General features: G+C 52.6%; 1 protein-coding gene across 2 annotated transcripts; it reads left to right on the forward strand.

Moving 5' to 3' along the window:
* The first annotated feature begins 1,342 nt into the window (after positions 1-1,342).
* Positions 1,343-13,782, forward strand: LOC123032711 (NACHT, LRR and PYD domains-containing protein 12-like). 2 transcript variants are annotated; one of them, XM_044448816.1, is made up of 11 exons: positions 1,343-1,790; positions 2,777-2,833; positions 3,157-3,208; positions 4,042-4,208; positions 5,508-5,685; positions 6,313-6,378; positions 7,600-9,304; positions 10,589-10,675; positions 11,244-11,414; positions 11,638-11,805; positions 12,593-13,782. In XM_044448816.1, exons 3-11 carry the CDS (start codon positions 3,175-3,177, stop codon positions 12,678-12,680), a joined length of 2,664 nt encoding a protein of 887 aa, XP_044304751.1. In that variant the 5' UTR covers positions 1,343-1,790; positions 2,777-2,833; positions 3,157-3,174; the 3' UTR covers positions 12,681-13,782. The 2 variants fall into 2 exon arrangements, with proteins under 2 accessions (XP_044304751.1, XP_044304752.1); XM_044448817.1 differs by lacking the exon at positions 2,777-2,833 and having other exon boundaries at positions 1,779-1,790.
* The last annotated feature ends 838 nt before the right edge of the window (positions 13,783-14,620 follow it).

Below are 14,620 nucleotides of genomic sequence, written 5' to 3' on the forward strand. Positions count from 1 at the left end.
ATGGCATGCAAATCCCCTTTTTAGTGTAATGCGAACTCGTGTATTTTCTTGTCAAGGTCTGTTTTGCTTCCCTCTTTGGGCAATTACCCCCACATTTTTCACCATAAGATGCGGAGATCTGCATCAGACCAAAGGCCCATCTTTCCAGGACCCTGTTGGTGTGGTGGCTACCGGAAGCTCAGTGGGAATTTCTCAGGGAGGGCAGGATCCTAATTAATATGTTCCACGGCAAACTGCCTCAGAGACTGATTTTATTTCTATGCCACCCAACAGAAAGACTTGTGGTTTGTCCCCAACAACCAAAGCAAGCGCATTGATATATCAGTCACAGCAAGTACAGCTTTATAGTAAAAAAAGCAATCCAGGTCACTGAGATTAGCATTCTACTGTTTCCAATTAGTTATGGAATAAGAAAAATCAATGCTTGTTACATCAGGTTGGGGGGGTCTTCTATATACGAGGTCTCGTTGGTGTGTTTTCCGTTCCCAGAATTGTTCCCATACTTTCTGACTACTTTCCCAGGTTTTTTGAGGGTGGGGGAAAGGTGGTCCCCTTCAAAACTGAAGCAAAGCTGGACTCCCGAATTTGCAGTCTCATTTATGCCTCTGCAAGCTTGCACAGCACAGCTTAGAGGTCATGTGTTGGGTACAATGCAGAGTAGATCTGATCCCGCGAAGGAAGTGGAAGCAGAAGGGATGGGTTAAACTCCTCCTCCTACAAAAGCTCGTAGGGGCCAGTAGCCACTGAGCCCCTTGCCGGGCCAAACCTGCAACTGTGCATAGAACGAATGGTTTCCGCATCGCTGAGGGTGGATTAAGAGCGCTGCTAATTTATGGGTCCCGGAAAGAAGACGAGAGACACCCAGCTAATGCACATTGGTGTCTCCAGTCCTGCAGCGCAATGGAGTGCTTAAATAGAAGATGAAAGGCGGCTAAGGCGGTATCCAGAGGTGCTTTGGAGCACACGGCTGAGGGATGGGAACTCTTCTCAAGGATGGCGCACTGGAAGCCACGCTTCAGGCACCCCCAAAGTGAGCTGTTGCACCCGCTTCCTCTGTTATCTGACAGCATGAAGGGGAATTTCTGGAACGCTGCCTTTTCCTTCCTCCAGGGTGAGCTGCTTCTCATTCTCTGCTTGAGAATCTTCACCCAGAAAACTCAAAACTTCCTGCACACCTTTGCCTTCCTCCTTGGAATAAGATGCAACAACCTGAGTGGGCTGTAATGTGCAAAAGCAGGCCCCTTGCTCCTTTATTTCTCCCGGCTTGTTTTCCCCCCTTCTCTGCCGCAGACCCATTGAAGACGAGAAGCTGGGCTGGCCACTCCCTGAGCACGCAGAGTGGGCACATCCCTCAGTGCCTCCGCACGGCCGAGCGAAGTTCGGCAAGCGAGGCGGGGCGATTGCACAACACTAGAAGCCTCATGTGCAAATACCTTTAGAAAAACCCGACTCGGTGCTCTCTTGGGCTGCCGGTAGAGAGAGCCCTCCTTCTGCAGGAAAGGAACTCCTTTTGAAAGCGAAAGCACGGCTGTGAAGCTGCTTCGCTGAAATGAAGCTGCTTTGCTGAAATGGCGTTTCTCTCTGCCAAGAATGAAGAAGGAAGATGTGCCACATTTCCCTGAGCCGGTGATCCGAACTGGCAAACTCCTTCTGCAGGTCTTGTCTCCATCCCATCAATCCAGGAACAGCCTCTGCAGCAGTCAGTGGGATGAGTTTTCCGAAGGTCAGTGAAGCAGTGCTCCAGACCCGGGTCGGTCTCCTCCTGCAGCTGATAAAGGGCCTGCTGTGAGGTATGTATGGGGCTCGACTGGCGGAATTTCTTCTTCCAGGACGCGCTTGGCCCTACGGTTAAACACACCGAGACCCAAGCCTCAGGCAGCCGATTTGGGTGGGCACGGGGGTCATGAGAGCCAGGTTTTAATTTGCGGCTGGACTGATCGCCGTATTTTTGCTTGGGGAGAGACATCTGTGCCCTTTTCTAGCTTTGGGGCCAAAGTAAACTCAGCAGCCCTGCGGACTTGGACTGGCTGGAAGCCACGGCATTCCCCGCTCCTCTCAGCTGGAAAAGTATCTTGGAATTGACCCTCCCCAGGGAAAGGACCCTCCCCCTTCCACCCTTGTTCTCTGCCAGGGTTTTCCTTCCCTCTTGACGGAAAGGACTTTTGGTGTGTCCCGGGGCGTATGGTGCCTACTGAGGAAGCAGAATGTAATCTGGGCTGCAGAGGGAAGCAGGCACATGGGTCCTGTTGTGAGGATGCTTGTCTGCAATGGAGCCCGTGTGTGTCGCGGGATCTCCTGGGACATTTTCTGGTCTACACAGTCCCTGTGAGGGTCATCATTGTCCCACAGAGCAAGGAAACACCTCTGTCCCTCGTAGCTTGCGACCCGGGGCCCTCTATGATGTGAAGCAGCAACTCGGTCAGCCGGGCTCTCCCTCTCCCTCTCCCTCTCCCTCTTGGGGCTTCCTGGCTTCCAGACCGAGGTGGACCGGAAGGTTTTCCAGTGAGGACTGTCCCCTCCCAGTACCCCCCAAACAGGACTTTACTTTGTGACAGAGTGTACTTGGCCATCCCGGGACATTACCCTGAAAAGCTAAATTTTAATGCAAAATAAAGAGATGTTCTTTGAAAGAAGGAAAAGGTGTGACCCTCAGAGCGTAGAGAGCCCTCGGCAAAGTTCAGTGCTGATGGGGCCACATTACAATCCTTGGATTCGAGGCCATGGGCGTTGCTGATTTTGAGTATTACCTTGATCTCCCCTTGTTTTCCTCTTGCAGGGAACCAAAGCAGCGTACTTGGTCATCTTCAGTGTCTCTTCAGAACAACCCTGTAAGGTAGGCTGGGCTGAGATGAGAAACAGAGTCAGAAGGGGCCTCCTGGACCATCTAGTCTGACCCCCCGCTCCAGCCAGCTCCACTCATGACAGATTGAGTGTCCCAAAGCCACTGAGTGAACTTCATGGCCGAGTGGGGATTCGAACCCGTGTGTCCCAGACCAGCATCTCTGCGCCATCCCAGTTCTTAAATATTTGTACTCGTGCTGTAAGCAGTTCCCTTGCAGGCAAACGACACATTCATGGATCAAGCAGTGGCAGAATGAGGTGGAACGAAAGCCTTCTTGGTGCCCTTGCAGAACGACTCTTCCTCTCTCGTTTCAGGTTCACGTGACCGGAAAAATGACTTCCCAGGACAGGGCTGCCGTGACAGAAGGTCAGCCTCTTCTTGCGGATGTGGCTGGGGGGTGCGGCGCCATTAGCAAGGAAAGGAAAACGCCACAGCCCGTCCTTTCTGACCCCCTGCAGTTCTGTATATATTCAATTATTTCTCCGCTTGATCCCATTTCTACTCTGGTTTGAAAGTTTTTTACAAAAGCACACGTGCGTTTACACTTTCCGCATGCATCAAACTCAAAATAGATATTAGGATGGGTATTTTCTGCCTTTTCCTGAATTTTATATGTGCTGCAATTATTGAAATGATTCGCTTGACGAAAATGCTACCTCTCTTTCCCAGCCGTGGCATGCCAAATACTTAAATGATAGTCCCAGCCTATGTTTAAGTAGGATTCCCAGCTTTTCTTTGTTCAGGCACCAGTCCTATGCTAAAAACAAAAGGTCCTAAGCCAACGTCATTGCCGTTCTTGCTTGCAACCTGTCAATGCATCCCTGACTTATCTCAACCCTATGAATGAAAATCCTTCAGAAATCCAGTCTTGACAGCCCTTCTCGGCTCTTGTCAACCCAAGATTACGGTTCCCTTGATGGTCAGTCCCCCTCATATTTCAGAGCCCTGTATCAGGTGGTCCTTTTCTTCTGTTGCTTTCGATTTTCCCTCCAGTAAGTTTTGCGTGTTAGTGGCCTCAGTTTCTTTCTTTATGCTCCCAGCGCAAGTTCCGGCTTGGTTTGGTCACTGGGGTTATAGGGCTGAAAAAGACACCCTAATCGAGGCTTCAAGGGTGCTGGTCCCCTTAGGATTCCCGCCCCATGGGGTACCAGCCTCTAAATCTGGATTCCATAAAGGTCCTTTGCGTTCTCTTTCCTTAGCGGACATTCAGGCCTTCGACCGACACCTGCGGCACTTTGAACAGGGCCAGCTCAGGAGAATCACCAAGCACTTCCGGCAGGACCTGGTATTTGTCATTGAAAACGACGTCACTCTGGTGCTTCAGCAGCTGGCGGAAAGGAAAGTCATCCCGCCTGACCAAATGAAGGTAACGGAGCTTTGCTTTCCGTTCATCCCTTCAGAGTGGTGGGAAGCCGTCTGCAGTCCTTGCCCAGCTGGCCTTCGCCTCGCCACTGAGCTCTGGGTCAGAGAAGGAGCTTGGGGGGCGCAGCTGGGCTCTGAATGTCTTCCTCAGGCAGAGGGCAGAACGTACGTCTGAATGCGAAGCTCTCCCATTCCGCCTCCTGAACTGTGCTGGGGATTGCGGCTGTTTCGGCTTGGCTGTGCGGCTGAGCCAGGAGGGCTCTGTGGCAGACGGGCAGCAGCTCCCCCAGCCAGGAGGTTCCCAGGGCCAAAGGCCGCCCCCGTGTCCCCTTGCTCAGAGCTGCCGCTGCCACGACGTGTGCAAAGCTGCTCCCTGGGAGGCAGCCCGGTCACCGTCTTCCCCGGTGCTTGGCCCTGCCTTAGGAAGCGAGCCGAGCTGTGGGGAAGCCGTCTGCAGATGCTCCCGGATCCCTCGTTGTGCAGCCCCCTCCACGCAGCCCCCCTTTCCCGCGGGCACCCCCGCGAGCGCTCGGCAGGCTCCCCGGGAAGATGGCCTCCCGGCCCGGAGAAAGAGTCGCGACCCAGGCAGCCGTCCTGCCCCAGGCGCGGCCTGTGCATCCCTTGAGCTGACATCGCAATCTTCCGGTTTAGCAGAAGCAAACTTTCTGCCGGGGTTGCTGGCGTGAGGAAATGGGTCGTCCTGGTGCCATTTCCTCCGGAGGATTGCTGCTCTTCCACTCTGCTTCCGAGCCACTTGGAGGTTATGGAGCAGAAAAGCAGTAAAGGAGATTTTGTGGTGAAGGGCTTTGGTCTCAGTTTTGCAGTCAGACCAAAAGTAGGTGGGGCGGATTGACCGTCTCAGGCAGAAAAGCCCCGAAGCGCTACGGTCTCCGGCCAAGGCGCTGTCTTTGCCTGCCCAGTTTGGCTCTTCTGAACGGGTACAGGTGGAAGATTTCTGTGCCTCCTGTAACATCCCGAGCTTGGTGCCTTACAATCGCAGCTGAGAAGCTCCTTTTGGAAGCGCCTCTGGGCAGCTTAGGGTCTCACTTTGCCTCCTGCTCCCAACTTGATAGCCACCTCCTCACTAGGAGCTGTGGAGGAATCTCTGCAGGGGATCTCTGAAAGGGTCTGAAACCTCCCTGATGAGTAGAACCTCCTGGTTCAGTCGCAGTGTATCTGCGACTGTGGGCAACACGTCTGGCTTGTCGCTGTTGGAAACCGTGTGCTGCACGAGACAGGAGGAGTCTCCCACTCCTGTCCTCCAAGGGCTGATCAGCTTGCAATCTGTTCTGGCCTGTTTTAGGAATTTGCAGACATAGAGAAGGGACAGGATTCAACCAAAGCGGCAGAGAAGCTGGTGGAGTACTTCCTTTCGAAGGACTGCGAGGCAGGCATCGGGCTCTGGAAGAGTCTCTTCGTGCTGCGGAGCCGGTGGTCCCATCCCAACCTTGACACGATGGTGGAGGAGATACTGAGGAACGGTAACGCCCCTCTTCCCCACTCCCTCCAGCCTGCTGGGGCCACTACTGCTAAAAGAACAGGCCTGGGATGAGCAAACAGTCGACAAATGCCTTGTTTATCTGCGTCCTTATGTAACTTATTTATTTATTTATTTATTTATTTATTTAAACATTTTTATGCCGCCCCATTCGCCGAAGCCTCGGGGCGGCTTACAACAATAAGTTAGATCATCATAAATAAAATTTTAAAATAGATACATTAAAATAAAATACAGCTATACAATATAAAGTAAGCCGCCCTGGCCAGAAGACATATGAAGAGTCCATTGCGCTCATATTTCTGGCATGACCCTGGTTGCTTTTTCACCACAAAATATTTCGGAATGACCTCTGCAGAGAAGCTCCCTTATGGAAGAAAGAACTAGGGACTTCATATTATGGTCTGTTGGTTTATAGGTGGAGCTGATGGCATGCTTAGCCCTTTGCACATCACCCTTGATGCATGTTGGCAAGACAGAAAATAAAACCCTTAATAATAATTAAAAAGCCACTGTGTTGGAGGGAGAGAAAAGGTTGGATCTTGGGGCTCCCATGGTTTGTCTGGTGATCTGCCAAATATTTTCAACTCGTTCTTCTTTCTTTCTGAAGGTCGTAATTTGGAGAAGGAGATTATGCTAAATGAGACTGGATATCCCTTAGAACCGGAACTGAAAGGTATTGTAAGCGGTGAATGGGGTGGAGAGAGCTCAGCCTCGCAAATTCTGCCGTGGCGCTTCCATGCGAACACGGCCGAGGAGCGAAGAGGGGCAGCTTCGGTGTGCTCCTTCGGCTCACGGTCTGCTCCAGCCTTCCCCCACCTGGTGGTCTTCGGGAGCATTTGGACTGCAGTATCCAGAATGCCCCTCCAGCAGGGCCATTGACCGGGAATTCTGGGTGCTGCAGTCCAAATGTTTCTGGAAGGCTGGTCTGCCCAGCTTCTCCATCAGCATGACTTATTGTCAAGCCTCTGCTGCTATGCTTTTTGCGGGACTGACATCCACTCCTCATGGGTTTATTTCCGGAGTTTTCCCTTCCCGGGGTTTCCAAGGGTTCCATTACAGAACCGCAAGGCATGGCACCGTGTTAGGTAGAATTGTGTAAATTCATGTGCTTTTCACGGTGCCAGTCCCATGCCAGGCTTTGCTTAATCTTAAAAAAGGCTGCCAAATCATGGGGGAGGCCGTGGAGGATGGGTGATGTCAGACAAAGCTCCCTCAAACTACCACAAGTGAGGAATCCTGCGCTCAGTCAATGCCTCGTAGAAAAAGTTCTTGTGTGAGGGACGAGGTGGTACAGAAGCCTTGCCTTAACGCAGAGAAACATTCCCTTAGGGTAATTCGTATTTATTTCAAAAACGCACACTTTTCATGTTTCTACGGCCCTTCTTTATTCCTTCCCTCTTCGCTCTTCACAACAATCCTGTGCGGGAGGTGAGCTGGGGAGATGGTCGCTGGGCTGAGGCATCCACAGTAAAGCTTCATAGCCAAATGGTGTGTCTGAACCCAGACCAATTCCCCTAGTCCAAATACAAGACTTACGGTGCAGTCACATGACTCCAATGGGATTTCTTCCCTGGTAAGTTTGCTTAGACATTTGCTTTAGTCTGCAACACCCCAGGGCCCTTAACATATAGCCTTGTTGTGATCTTTAATGCACCTCTGCGGCACAAGTCATATTCTCCTCCCCATTTCGCAGATGGGAATGCAGAGGCTGCAAAAGAGCAGCCCCTCTCAGGGATCCTAGAGAGCTCACAAAACCTTCCTAATGATCAGCATTGTTGTTTAGGGCAAGTGTCTGGGGCAGAAAGGCAGAGCCTCATGAACAGGGGTGTCTCCAGACACATTTTGAAGTAATGCTAACTTTGCCTAACGTTGACTCCCGCCCCGCTCTGAGCAGCTTGCCAAGAGAAACACAAGCAGCTTCTGTATGAGCAAAGCCGAGTTCTGATGGAAAGCGGTGCGGCTGAACTCGGGCAGCCAGGCTTCTCCATCATCAACCGCTACGTCGACCTGAAAGTGGTCACGGATAACAAGTTCGGCAGACAGATCAGCCAGGAGCACGAAGTCCTGGCCGCCGCAGGAGAGCTGAACGAGTATCGACTCCGCCGGAAGATCCAGGTGGAGCTGGAACGGATCTCGCCGGACCGGCTGTTCCGCTGGTGCCCTCGCTCCGGCCGCACCCCTCTCTCGGTGGTCCTGAGCGGCGTGGCCGGGGTGGGCAAGACGACGCTCGTGCAGAAGTTCGTCCTGGACTGGGCGAAGGGGGATCACTACCGAAAGTTCGCCTTCGTTTTCGCCTTCAAATTCCGAGACCTCAACACGGTGGGCGCAGAGACCACCCTGGAGAGGCTGCTCTGGGAACAGTACCCCGAGTTGCAGGACAAACTGGGGGAGATTCTCAGACAGCCGGAGAAGCTGCTCTTCATCTTCGACGGCTTGGACGAGAGCAACAGAGTCATGGACTTGCGATCCACCGGGCTCTGCACCCGGCCCGACGACGTGAAAGGCGTCGAGGTGATCGTGGCCAGCTTGCTGAAGCAGACGCTGCTGGAGGGTTGCTCCGTCCTCCTCACGAGCCGCCCGAGCAGACTCGCCCACCTGCAGACGGAGGCCCTGCACAGAGTGGTGGTGATCGCGGGGTTCCTCTCCCAGGAGAGGCAGCGGTTCTTCCACAACTTCTTTTGCGAGGACGCCGTGGCAGAACAGGCCTTGGCCCACGTGAGGGAGAGCCAGGTGCTCTACACCCTGTGTTACAACCCCTCCTACTGCTGGATCACCTGCACGGCCCTGCGGCCCTGCTTCACCTCCGGCGCGGGGCAAGCGCCCGCTCTGCCCCGGACGGTGACTCAGCTCTTCATCAGCTACGTCCTCCACATGTTGGCCAACCACACCAAGGGGCTGCCCGAGAACGCGGATGTCCGGGAGGTCCTGAAAAATCTCGGCCGCTTGGCAGATTATGGCCTGACCAACCACATGCTCATCTTCGGAAAGGAGCCCTTGGACGCCTTCCAGGTGACGCTGTCGCCTCTCCGCACGGCCTTCCTTGTGGAGAACGTCCGGGCCACCTATTCCTTCGTCCACCTCACCGTCCAAGAGTTTTTCGCTGCCCTCACCCATTACTTGGACTTCCGGGAGGAGAATTTTGACTCTACGATGTTGGCAGCACAAAAAAACTTGAATGGAGAGTACGACATTTTTCTCCGCTTCTTGGCTGGCTTGTCGCATTCCGCTACCAGGGCTCCCTTGAAGGAACATCTGGGAGAGTTTTCCGCCAAAACCACGAAGAGGGTCATTGAGAACATGGTGAGGACAAACCGTGAAGCCCTCTTCAGCGCGATGAGTGAGAATGGGAAAAGGAGGGCCCTGAACTTCCTCAATCTGCTTTTCGAGGCTCAGAACAGCCAGCTTGTGCGTCAGGTGATGGGAGATGCTTCTCACATAGACTTCTCCAAACTCATCCTCCTGCCGGTCGATTGTGTCATCCTGGCTTATGTCCTGAGCTGCTGCAGGAAGGTCGCGTTCCTAAACCTTGATTCCTGCTATGTCCAAGCCGAGGGGCTGCAGAAGCTCAGCCCACAACTGCACAAGGTCGGCGAATTGTGGTAAGTGCGTAGTCCTTGGATGATGTGAAACTGGGAAGCATTGCAAACAAGATGGATGGCCGAGCAAACATTCCCAATGATCTGGGCAGATGAGAAAGTCCCAGCAAGAGTTGTGGGTCTTACATTCGGCCTTCTTTAAGAGGATGTGAGGGGCGCTGCGTGTTTTGCCCCTTGTGTGGCTTTGTCCTTTGCTGTGGACGGCTCAGCCTGGGTTGAGAGACGGCTGCGTTGTCCGACGGTGCAGATGAGCGGCTAAACCCACCCCCTAATCCTTGAATCAGATTTGGCCAATCTAGAAGCTTTGTATTGCCTCCCAGTCAGAAGCCTGATGTTACAGCCCCTGGTTCCTTCCGCACTTGGGGGACTCTGGAATCCGATGCATGCATCATCTTGGATAACTAAGAGGGGTAAATTTAAGTCCTAAACCCTCCCTCTTCCTCATGCCGTGTGTTTCCCATTTATGGCCAGCTTTAAAGTTTAGTTAAGTGGGTTGTAAATGACAGAGAAACCACAACGAACCGGCCTGGGGGAGCGGTTCTGCCATTATGGTGGAATTTGGTTGGGATGCTTTGAAGCCAGTCATTGCTTCTCAGCCGAGCGTCCCTCCTGTGCCCCCCCCCCCAGGAGGATAAAACAGAAGGCCATGTAAGCTGCTTGGGCCCCTGCCAGCAGATAAAGGTGGGCACATAAATGTAATAACACGCCAGCAAAACAGAATGCTGCCATTGGTCAATACTAATTGTGAATACAAGTGAATACAAATAGTATGAATACAAATAGTTCTGCCCTGTGGAGAAGGGGCCCAGCTTTCTCTCAGTGCAACGTTCCCAGCCAAACGCTTCCGATTCAGAATGCGAAGTCAATGGGGCAGAAGGAGGGACTCTGAGAAGCCGAGTCGAACGAGCGCGATGGAGAGCCGGATTGCCATGGGCTCCAAGGTCACTTCCCGACTGTAGGAATTCCCTCCCCTCCTCCTCCTCCTCCTCCTCCCAGGATTTCCTCTTGTGCCCAAGACCAGCTCCTCTCCTAATCCCATTGGTCTTTCCTTCCAAATTTGGAAAGGTTGGGCTGGGAATTCTGTTGTTCTCCACACACAAAGCGAGGAAGCTGGGCCCCGACCTCCACGTCCAGAAAGCTTCTTGGCGTGTCGAACAAACATCTCTAGTGCATTTTGAGGGCCCTGTTGGAACATCTGGCAGCACACGGGGCACCGCTTGAGAGCGTTGCTAACACAGAACTGATCCGAAATCAACCCAGTTTTGTGCACGTTTCTCCCTCCCGCAGCCTCTCCAGCAATCACCTGAAGGATTCAGCAGTGAAAAGCCTTGCCCTGGCCTTGGGGCAGTCGGACTGCCAGCTGAAGACCCTGAGGTACGCTTGCTTGCGGTTGGTGGAGGGAATTCTCACGACTGGGTTTGGGGCAAAGCGTTTGCCTCCTCGCCCAGCCTGGGACCGACGGCTGTGGACCTGTGAGTGCAGGGAGAGAAGCAGGAGGTGGACTGTTTTGCCCATTGCAGTTTAAATCGGGGCTTCCGTGATTCGGTGCAGTCCTGGGAGGTACCAGCAGACCTCTGTGTACAGAACAGTGTCGGCTTCCCACACAAACCAGGACTAGCCAGCGGGGGATTTAAGTGGTCCAGGTGAGATGCTTCCACCAGGGAGAGAAGGTGATGGCTGCGGAGACATCGTAACCTCCTTGGTAGGCTGGGAATACCCACGTTACCCCTTCTCCAAGGTTGTGCTCACAGCCTTGGAGAAGCAGCTGGTCCTAAAAATCAGTGCTGTTTGGAATGTGAGGACTAGAAACTTGATTTTTTAAAAAGGAAAGATAGTTGAGAGGCACGGTGGGGGGGGGGTATACATTTTGTGCCATATACCTAATTCCTTTCTCTTTTCCACCCGTCTTTTCCCTCCTCTTTGAATCCTGTGACCTTTCTAGTTTGGCAAACAATGGCCTTACGGAAAAGGGCTGCAAAGAGCTGTGCGTGGCTCTCTCAGCAAACCAGTCCCTCATAAGTCTCGACCTGACCAAAAACAAGCTGCATGATAAGGGGCTCGCCATCTTACTGGAGGTGTTCAGAAACCCACAGTGCAAGATACAGAAGCTCGGGTAAGTGGGGATATTGTGCCTCCGAGTGCTTTGGAGTGGCGCATTTTGGGAACCCGGCAGGGGACTTGGAATGTGATAAGGAAAGCCTTTTATAGAACGTAAAGCCATGCATGTTGAGAATATCCTAATTCTTCGGGATATGAAGGTGATCTCTCTCACTGTGGCTTTGAGGGTGGCTCTGGTGAAGCTACAAGGACACCCGTTAACCTCGTTTCTGCTGCAGGATCCAGGAAAATGCCTTGACGGACGCATCCTGCCAAATGCTCTGTTCAGCTCTCATGGGAAACACCGTCCTCCAGCACCTGAACCTGAGCGGGAACCTGTTCACTGACCGCTGCATCCAGGAGATGCGCAAGCTGATTCTGACCTGTCATGGCCTTACAGAAATCCGGTACGGTGGTGAACGTGGCTTTGCATTCCCGGCAGGGAATCCCAGACTTCTGGAACTGTGGGATGAAATGTGCGAGACGGAGCTACTGCTTATGGTTTTCACTTGGCTTTAAGCACTTGGGCTTAAACTTTCCAACGTGGAAGTTCAGGAGAGAAACTAGCCAGTTCTTTCCAGGCCTAAGGAAAGAAAAGAAAGACGCTTTGGTTCTGACTGAGTTCTTCCCCTTCCTTTAAGCCCCTGTGCGAGGAGGCCGTGGAAGTGTCTGGAGACAAGGGGCTTAACCTGTCCTAGCTGTGCATGATGGTCTTGATCCACAGCATAAAAAGCAATCCGGGAGTGTTTTGGTTCCATTTGGTCAAATTACTATTTGCATTTGGTGTCAAGCAAGGCAGATGTTTTCTCTAGAGCACTAGAAAGTCAAAACAGGCTGGAAAAGGCGGCACTCTGTACTCCAGTTCTGCTCCCGGGATTAAGTTCAGACATTCTCCGCTTTTAAACTGCAGAGCCCTCAGGGCTGAATATGGGGCAGCTCTTGGGACACTGAGGCCCATTTCCAGATGTTCTGGGTGTGAGGGATGCATACGTGGTGGTGATGCCTAATGGTGCATCCCAGCTTAATTGGTTCAGTCTTTGCATAGAGGAAGAATTGAAATGGGGGGGGGGGGGGGGGTCCTGGCAAACCTGACGGCTTGCCAGCTTGGGGCTGGACTGCAGAAGCCAAGTGAGAAGGCGGGATTCATTGGGGTCATTTTTAACATCTCATTATTAACTTTTCTGGTTCTTTTAGGCTATGCTTCTGTGATATCATTCCAGAAATAGAAGGGCAGCTGAAGATGCTTGAAAAGGACCGGCCAGGCCTCAAGATCACAATATAAGAACCTTCTTACTGTATCACATCCCCTTTCCTGCTGTAGCCGCTTCTCTAAAACCGAGTCTGCAGAGCGGTCAGGGCTTTGATGAGCTGCGGTTAATGTTTGTTGCAGTGCGGGGCCGTGTGCCGTCGCACAGGTCCCGTTTGGTGCTCAGCCAGTGTCCGGTTTGGCAGGATGGCTCAAATGCAACAGGCGGTTCTGTGCCGCCACGTGAAAATAGCAGCCAGCTTTCCCTGCTCCCAAAACACTGGCTGGAACCGTTGTAAAACCCCAGAGCAGAGGGTGTTGTGTGAAGAGCCGGTCAACTACTTTGTAGATGGAATCACACATGGACCATAAACATCTCCTGCAGGAAGGGTGTGCTGATCCAGGCATCCCCAACCACTGGCTGTGCTGGTGGGGACACTGGGACTCATAGTCCCAAAGAACGGGCAGACACCAGATTGCCCAACGGCTGGGACATTACCTGAAGTGGGAGCCAGCGGCACGTTAGCTGCCGGCTCTCGCCTCCTCCGAGTCCCCTTGGCCCTTTTCTCCTTTTACGGTGCAATGTCTTCAGACTGCAGAAGCCAGCGGTTGGCGGGACGAGTCGTCCCTCCCACGTGGTCCCCAGGGATCCCTGAGGACGGAGGGCCAGGCTGACAATCCACTTTCAGCCGGTCATTCTGTTTGCTTGCATGACAACGAACCCATGTGTGGGCGTCTTAGCATAACGCGTATCGTACGTTTCTGGACTCTAAGCTGCCTCGAGTGGCGTGGACTGGCAGAGACGTGAATTACAATGCAAGAAATAAGCAAGCAATCAGAGATTGTGTTCTAGTAACCAGTTTTGCCCAGTGACTGCCCTTAATGACTTTGAATCTTCGAAGGACCATCCTTGGCTGAGTATTTCAACCTATAACCATGTTAAAAACATTGCATTTCAAACAGCATCTCTTCATAACCTGCCTTTCTTACCCCTCCAAGGAACTGGGGTAGCTCCAAAGTCTTTGAGAGAGGTATGATATAGCATTGCTTCAATGTACAGATGGTTTAAGTCCCTCTTCAGCCCCAAAAAGCTGCTGTGGTGAATTATGCGTCAATAAAAGCAAAGCGGTCTCCCTCCTTCAGCTTACTATTTCGGAAAGATGTAACGCAAAGGTGAGAGGATGCGGGGAGAGCAGGAGAAAAGACAATCGGACTCTGGGTGCGGAAATTACAAAGTTGTCGCAACCAGGTGGGAAGAGGAACAGCTCAAGAAGAGGAGTGAGAAGTTGTGGTCTCCCAAGACTCGTGAGGAGTCTTTGCTTCCCTCTTTCCCTCCTCGCGCTGCGATCCTTGGCGCGTTCCCTGCTCTGAGGAGCCGGCGGTGACGTCTCGCCCTCAGGTGACGTCTCACTGCCCTTTTATTGATCCGTTTGCACTGCCAGCCATCAAAGGTTTCTGTGGAGAGATCCACAAATGAGAGCAAGGGTGAGTAGGCAGCGATCGCTGGAGAAAAACGGATCGGGGAAGGACAGTGTAACGCAGCGTCCTCGTCGCACGTGCAGCGGTTTGCGCGGGAATGCAGGTGTCTCGTGGCTACCGGGTGGCACTGTGCACCAGCCAGGAAAGGGGCTGGCGGTCACAATTTGGAAAGGCAGGCCCTGGTAGTGGAGAGTATCCCGTAAAACTGGTTTGCTTGGTGGAATAGGAGAAAAAAATGGCAGAACTGAAACACGAGAGCGAGTAACAAGGAATGGCATCCCACCGCTTCATTGGATGCCACGTTTCTCCTAATTTTTCTGGAGAACGTCCTGAAAGCCTTACCCTGCAGTTCTACTTCCCTTTTTCCCTGTTCAAGTGAAACGCTGAGAAGGATTTTACAGAAACACGACTTCTGCAAAATTTCAGAGCCCAGAAATAAATTTGAAAGCGTGCTGTTTCATGAAATCCATGGCACAAGTGGGAGTTTGAGCAGGGCT

This window comes from Varanus komodoensis, unplaced genomic scaffold (genome assembly GCF_004798865.1).
Source record: "Varanus komodoensis strain SLA01 unplaced genomic scaffold, ASM479886v1 scaffold55, whole genome shotgun sequence".
In the NCBI taxonomy this organism is placed as follows: domain Eukaryota; kingdom Metazoa; phylum Chordata; class Lepidosauria; order Squamata; family Varanidae; genus Varanus; species Varanus komodoensis.